Source organism: Pleurodeles waltl, chromosome 5 (assembly GCF_031143425.1).
Source record: "Pleurodeles waltl isolate 20211129_DDA chromosome 5, aPleWal1.hap1.20221129, whole genome shotgun sequence".
In the NCBI taxonomy this organism is placed as follows: domain Eukaryota; kingdom Metazoa; phylum Chordata; class Amphibia; order Caudata; family Salamandridae; genus Pleurodeles; species Pleurodeles waltl.
Window position 1 is genome coordinate 59,658,965 of NC_090444.1, and position 8,097 is coordinate 59,667,061.

The 8,097-nt window shown below is 45.4% G+C and overlaps 1 protein-coding gene across 1 annotated transcript in view; it reads left to right on the forward strand.

Annotated features, from left to right (window-relative positions):
• CCDC121 (coiled-coil domain containing 121) overlaps positions 1-4,834 on the forward strand; it is a 29,019-nt gene extending 24,185 nt beyond the window's left edge. Inside the window, exon 2 of the mRNA XM_069233562.1 lies at positions 104-4,834. Within this exon, the coding sequence (XP_069089663.1) occupies positions 127-1,068 (942 nt within the window). The 5' untranslated portion in view covers positions 104-126 and the 3' untranslated portion in view covers positions 1,069-4,834. The remainder of the gene's footprint in view (positions 1-103) is intronic.
• The last annotated feature ends 3,263 nt before the right edge of the window (positions 4,835-8,097 follow it).

Consider the following 8,097-nt stretch of genomic DNA (forward strand, 5'->3'; position numbering starts at 1 on the left):
AGATGTCCTTAGCTAGAACTTTTAAATGCTGTGGGTGGTGTATTTTGTTTTGTTAAGTAATTTACCCCAGACTCATCACTTGTTTTTGGGATTGTTTCTCTAGGGTTAAAGACTGGGCCGAACACCATGCCAGCCAAAAAGAAGCAACCGACCGACAATGCCAAGAGCATAGGAGGGAAATCTGCAAAAGAGGCTCCTCCCACAACAGGTGAGACACAGGGAGAGGAGGAGGGCACGATCGAGCCAGTCTTGTCTGAGAAGGAGGCCTTCCTTCAGCAAGAGAATAGCCAGCTGGCGCTGAGCATGGAGACTCTGAGGAAGAGACTAGACATGCTGCGGCATGACAATGAGTTCTTGCAGGAGGAGGCCCAGCGGATCCGGGTGGAGAGCCAAGAATACATGTCCTACATGTCCAAGAGGACCCAGAAGCGGGAAAACACCATCATCACCTTGAGCGACCAGAACCAGAGGGAGCTGGAGGAGCTCAAAAGGCAACAAGAGGAACTGCAAACCAACTTCATGGAGAAGGAGGCCCAGCTCAAGGACTTGCTCCTTCAGAAAGAGGCCAAACTGGCTCAAGTCAACCAGGAAATCGAAGATCTCCAGCCCGTCAAGGACCTGCAGCTAGAGCAAATCGCCAGGATCAAGGAGCTGGAACAAGACGTCATGACCTCCAGGGCCCAGAACGCAGACACCCTGCTGAAGATCAAAGCAGCTTTCCTTCAGGGTAAGGCTTTGTACATGGCAGACTCTGAGCAGCAGGTGCTGGCGCTCGCCAAGGAGGCGGAAAAGGAAGCAGAGCGCTTTATGAAGGAGCATAATGAGGGGGTGGTGCAAGAAAACCAGCAGCTGCGGCAGGAGCTCCTGCACCTGATCCGGCGCTCGCGCATACTGCAGGCACACAAGCTGCACCTGGAGGGGCAGAACAAGCAGCTCATCCAAGAATCCAAGTACAGCCAGGCCATGGAGCGCTGCAGACGCCGACAGCAACGACAGCCCTTCTTGCCAGCAGCCACAAGTGAAAAACTAGAGGTGAGGTTCAAGGGACTGCCAGAGGAAAATGAGTGAACAATATCTGCAATGGCAACCATTCATAGTCGGTCTTTCCTCGTCCCTCAACATATGACGTATTACATGAAGGTAACAAGAAGAACATCAGCACCGGATTATAAGAGCACATGGGCCCACAAAACCGCTCTCTCCTGTCATCATGGCTCCTGTTCATTCCCTGTGTCTATCATGGTTCCAGTAGTGGTGGGGAGGATGTTAATGGGATTTACTCACTGCATCCACCCAGTGGGTTTGTCAGACAGAGTTTTTTGCAAACGTATGGCTAACCACATTAAGGGTCAACATGGCCACCGTTCTCGGCCACTAAGACAACACATTCTGGGATCCAATCACGAATAAACAAGCAGCTAGACTATGGCAGCAGATTTGGATACCCCCCCCGCCCCCAGGCTAGTAATTACGTTTTAATTATATCTTCAGAGATTCTCAGCCACTTTTTAACATAATAAAAAGGTTGTATGAAAAAGTGTTGCAAAGAGAGTGAACACAATGCATTGGTACCTGATAAGCGGGTACCTCCTACTACAGAAGTTAGCATATGTCTACGATCATCCTTTTAGGAACATAGTATGTGCTTCATAGCGATGGACAGCAAGACTTCCTGTAGTCACTGAGCTGTACTATGAGGCATTGCTCAAACCACAGCTGTATGTTAAACCCTAGACCAGCTTCAATGCTCTACTTGGCATGTGGTGGATGGAGGTGGAGAGACAGAACATCACATTGCTCAACACAGATGGGCAACACTGAGCATTGGGAGTGTGCACCGGACATTGGCAGGCTGCCAGTTGCGCAAATCGTGTTTCACGGTTATCACTGAGTCTGATTGGCAAAGCCAACTTCCATGACCGCCTCTTTCCAAGGCTAAGGTAATGGTTCAGTATCAAATCAAACCCACAGTGATGTCCTTAAGTACATCCTCTCCTAGTGCTGGCTTGCGTGGCACTATCTCGGGTGTGACAATCCAATCGCCATGCTAGTGAAGAGGTGTTATTCAATGTGCGTTTGAGACGGGTTCCAAATTGTTGATGCCTTTAAGACCCTGTAGTCAGTCTACTCTGTCAGGGTCTGAGGTACTTTCAGTCACCTTTAGAACTCCATCTCACGCAACATGTGACGTGTACCAGTACCCTGAGGTTCTGCAAGACCACTCTGTCTTAATGCACCATGTCAATGGTATGCCATCAATAAACATCTATCTGTAAATATTAGATATTCTAAATAAATACACCAAACCCCCAGTTGCTAGCCATCGTAGACTCTCAGTGCACTAGAGACGTTACACCACACTATGCAAATGACACTGACATCACATTGGAAGCAGTTGTCCTATCAGGTGGGCAGGTGCCTTGCAATGGGTGTCACTGGGAGGCAAAATGTCATCCGGAATGTTCTGCCTGGCTTTTAAGTATCTGCATGGCATGGTTCCAGGCCGCATGGTGGCACGTCTGGGTTGGCTGATATGTTCTTGTGGCCAAAATCATGCAAAGAGTTGTTTGGGAGGTCTCTGTTTTGATGCCAAGGAAGCAGAAGTCTCACTAGAATGAAGGACCAATGAGTGGCAGAATCTATCAGGCAACGACCACTTAACTATTTGCTAGTTTGTCACATTCCAAGACGCAATCCAGTTTTAGGTGAGGTGTTATAAATAGATGTGTTGCGTTATTCGCTCCTGTAGAAAGCCAACATAGCCATGAATAGAGGGTAGAATGCTCCGCCTCTTCTAGTTCTTCTGTGCAAGGCTGAACACAACATCCTTTCCTGAGATTCCAATGAAGCCCCGGATTATGTCAGCCTGGATTATTCCAGCCCCAGCGCTCCTGGTGGATTTGTGACTTTGGGACCATCATACAAGCTATAGCACCAATAGGTGGCTTAATCTACACAGTGCCAATCGTAGTGCCCATCTGTGCTGAATTATTATATAAACATTGTCCTGGCTAACCTAGAATGCATAGTCCATTGTACCAGTAACCTGGTTCCACCCTTGTCCACACCCCTACTATGTCATTTTTCCCAGCTGTACTATGCAGTGTGGTGCTATTGAAGTGCCAACTAGCACTATACATCTGCTATCTAACTCAATGCCAGCCTAGACCAAAGCACTTCTCTGTGCCACTAACTCAATGTAAGCCTGAACTGCTACTTAGATTGCTTTGGCCTTGACTATCTACCAAGGCCACTAACCCTGTGCCAACCTAGACCACCCTCCACTGAGCCACTAACCCAGTGCCAACCTGCAGCAGTTGTAGCCTCCACTGTGCCACATACCGTTGACAGCCCAAAATGCCCATGAGCATGTCTTACTACATCATTATTTACTCATACCTACTTTCGAGACAAAGCAGGTGTGTATGTGTGTAGCATGAAGTAGTAACTTACAGCTGGTGGAAGCAGACAGGACAGGAATGCCAGTCTGTGCTCTAAGCCTGTTATCCTTGTCTTTTGCAAGCTTCTGAGAGCTCAAAGATGTACATTGGTGGTTAGAACAAGTGGGATCCTGTAAGTGCTACGGGTTACATGGACTCATCGTCAACTTAGAAACCTTGAATGCGACCTAGGCCTAGATTTACAAAGGTTTTGCCTCTGGTTTGTGTTACTTTTTCAATGTAGACCCAACGCAAAATCCTTTTTGGGATTTGCAAACCAATGTAAATTGATATTTGCGTTGATTTGTAAGAAAAAGTAACACAAAATAGTGAGAAGCACTGCTGTGGGTTACTCTCCGACAAGGAGACTTACCATGGATGGTATATAGGCACCCCCACTTAATCACCCATGATTTCTGTTGCAAAACCCTATTTACTAACATTGGTAGACAGTTTTCGCGCCACAAATTAAAGCCACTTGAAAGTAGGCTTTAAAAAGGAGATATGCTTTCATTTCTCGCAACGTTTCCCACTGTCCATGTGTGCTGTACTGTATAGCATACATCCAAGGTGGGAAGAGTTTTAAAGTTATTCTAAGCATAGTATTTGGTAGTATCCAGTACAAAACGTATGCTACACTCACACAGACACCTTTGCACCATGGTGCAAATGTGTGTGTTTGGCGCTCGGAAACCTGATTGTGCACCAGCTCTAGAGACAGAGCAGGTCAGTGCAATATCTCATCTGCTTAGATATGGCTCTGTCCTGCTTTCTCCTTCTCATGCAACTCAGCACAGCAACATTGGGTGCTCTGCTACGTAGTGTGACAGGTTTGTATATCTGGGCCCACGTGTCAATAAGATCTGATGGGGCCCGGTGGGTGCTAGTCCATGCCATCGTGAGTCCTCCCCACGTATGACTCTGATTTGGAGATAAGTCAGGGCTGAAAATGGGCTAATGTTGAATCGAAATCTCTAATGCTAACTATCGCGATCCAGGAAACCCTGGAATTGTCAATGTCTCAGCTCTTGTACTCTGACCCACTAAGTTACACTCCTTGTCCCAGGCCTCTGAGAAAGTAGGGAAACAGCAGATGGATGGTAGTATCGTTGCCACATTGAAGTATTCCCTCTGGTGCCTTTATTCAGTGAACACTGGAGTGGGAATAACACCACGATGTGAACACAGGGACCCAAAGAGCTCTAAGGCTAGACTTATGCTCCCGATCTTTTCCCAATAGGATTCAATTGCCCTGGTGAATGACATTTACTAAAACAGTAGAGGTTTACGGTAAAAGTGCTATAAAATGCTTTGGGTTATGTCTTGGCACCAGAAGGCAAAAAGGTATTTGTTTCTTTATCTATATCTTCACGTTTACTCATTTAAATGTTGACATTGTACTTATAGAAATATACTTATTTTTTTCAGAATAAAGTTCTGAAAGATAACTCCCTTTATTTGGTGCTGTTATGTGTCATAGAGTATCTGATTTTCAAGCCCTCACCACTTCATAGTTAAGGCACTGAACGCTTGATTGCGCTACTCTTCAGAGAGGCAGAGCTGGAGACCGCAGGGCCCTGGGACACTTGTGGGGTGAATGACATCTGGTCTCCAAAGAACTGGCCTATAGCCACTCAGTGCCCCAAAACCCATGGGAACAAGTTTGCCAAGCAGCACCAGCCAATATTTGGCATACTTTGTATTCAACAACACTGACAGAATGCTGGGGACCAAAATCAGTACTTAGTCAATAATAGTTGGGTGCACCATAAGCGAATCCTCCTTGGATTTGCCATTAATCAATCCTACATGGATCCGCTATTAGTCAATACTATGTGGACCCCACATTAGTCAATCCTAAGTGGATCTGCAATTAGTCAATCTCCTTTGGATGTGCCATTGGTCTATCTTCTTTGAATCTGCCATTAGTCAACCCTCCTTGGATCCGCCATTAGTCGATCCTGCATGGATACGTCATTAGTCAGTCCTGTTTGGATCTGCCATTAGTCAGTCCTGTTTAGATCTGCCATTAGTTAGTTCTCCTTGTATCCATCATTAGTTAATCCTTCTTGGATCTGCCATTACTATTAGTCAAGCCTCCTTGGGTAGAACCCTCATGTAATGAGATTTAGATTGCACTGATGGATGAACAGTGCATGGCCTGAGGCTGTTACAACTCACCATCTACTCACTGTTGCAGAAACAGTATAACTGAATAACACAACACAAGGAGAACATTATGACATGTTTTTATGCCCTCCACAATCCATATGGAGTTAGTGGTGAACAAGCTCTGCAACATGGTTCTACTTGAGAAGTGGTTCATAATTGAGAAGTTGGAACAGCTGGGGAGGGCAGACTGAACTGTACGGCTTATCCTATGGTGAAGGGAGTGTACTCTGGGACAGTGGAAAATCTGCCATTGCATTGTTTATTGATTGCTGTAAGGAACTAATTGATCTTAGGAACCTAGGTGCTACACATCTAATGTTAAGAACAAATCACCATCCAGCCAGCGGACTTCAATACATCTTCGATTAAAAAAACATGAAACATGTCAGATCCAGTGCCACAGGTTCTCAGATATGCTTCCATCTCTGCTCCAGCTTCTCTTCTGAGGAATGCTGGTCAACCATAGCCAGACGCTGCACTAGAGGTATGTCATGACCGCAGCCCATTACAGTGATACACCACTACATGGACCAAATAATTACACTGACCATGACATCACGTCACCTTACCATTACCTCAAGGCTGGATTTACTGATTTAACTCGTCCTATTGACTGTTGATTGAAAGCCAAGAAAAGAAATGACAAACCACAGTCTAGGTTGTGGTCGATCTGTTGGTTTGTAATTATGTCAAGCTAGTGAAGCGCACTTGTGTACTACACCCTGAAAAGTTCAGAAACAAGATTAAGGAGTTTGGGAGGATTGACTTGAATCGAGTGATCGTTTCTTATAGCAATTATTGGTGCTATTTGTTAGTCCTGTGAGCCTTAGGGTAGTCTTCCCCCTGACTTTTTGCTTTCCTTCTCCCTTTTTTCTTACCCTCTTTTTGCTGGTATTAGGACTATGCTCACTTTACCACTGCTAACCAGTGCTAAAGTGCTTGTGCGCTCTTCTCCAAACATGGTAATATTGGCTTATTCCCAATTGTCATATTTAATTTATTTGTAAGTCCCTGGTAAGTGGCACTCCATGTGTCCAGGGCCTGTAAATTAAATGCTACTAGTGGAACTACAGCACTGATTGTGCCACCCACATAAGTAGCAAACTAAACATGTCTCAGTCCTGTCAGTGCAGAGTCTGTGTGTGCAGTTTTAAATTGCCATTTTGACCTGGCAAGGTAAACCTCTTGCCAGGCCCAAAGCTTCCTTTTTCTGCATATAAGACACCTCTAGGGTAGGCCCTGGTCAGCCCAGAGGGCAGGGTGCAATAAATTTAAAAGGTAAGACATGTACATTTTATTTTTTAAATCATTTTTTACTACTGCAATACCTTTCTCTCCCATAAGATAACAATGGAATGTCCTTATTACATTTCATAAGTGCAACAAGGTGCAGTGTACTTAAAAGGTAAGGCATGTACATTCAAGTTTAAAATTCATTTTTTACTACTGCTAAGCCTATCTCTCCCATGGGTTAATATTGGAGTTGCCTTATTACATTTTATAAGTGTAATTTCCAAATGGGAAGAGATAATTCCTTCAAATTTGCTGTCTGTAGAATCACAATTTTAAATCCTAACTTACGATGAAGTCTGATTTTAAATTGCAATTCTAAAAATGCCACTTTTAGAAACTTTGACAAAGGCAATAACAACAAGGTGATGGAAGGAATGCTTGAATTAATCTCAGCCACTGCAATCGCTCGGGTTGCATCTTAGTCCATTTTATTTTGCCCACCATGCTACTTCAGTTTGGACCCAGCTATATGCAAATCAGTCTTGCTCCTGCTCCTCTTGGGAACAGTCCAGCCCGAACTGCCAGGCCAGACGATGGATTGGGATGTGGCCTAAGCGATTGCGAGTGGCTGAGGTTAATTCAAGTATTCCAACCATCACCTTGTTGTTGTTAACCGTTTGGTACCCGCAGTCTGTCTCTGGTCACATGACTAAGTGTAGTTGGTAGTTTGGTTTTGTGTATTCCTCCGAGACAGTCACAACGACACACTATGGGAACTTAGGTGTGACTTGAGGGGCCATCTCAGCAGGATGGGAAGGAGGAGCTGGACACAACTTCACTTACTCCTGAATAGGATGTGCCTGTCCACACACAAAGGACCTAACAATCCTGTATTGTCACTCCAGCCAGCTTGGGGCCTGGGCAGGGGAGGCAGGCAATTCCTTGCACTCAAAGCTACTGTCTAGATGCGTATCCCACCTTCTAGAACCAGTGCAAAGGGTATAAAAGATGGACCACAGAAACCACCACTTCAGTACAATTCTGGACATGTGGATACTCTGCCAAGATGAAGGACTGCTGTGCTGCTGAAGAACTGACACTCTGCTGGACTGCTCTGGACTCCTGCTTTCTGTGCTGACCTGCTGTCCTCCTACCTGGGTGAGAAGGACTGAACAATCATCTCTTGAACTTAACCCAGAGTGACTCCAATGGCTAACTGGTTGGCTTTGCTGATCTGAAGATCGAGGGACAG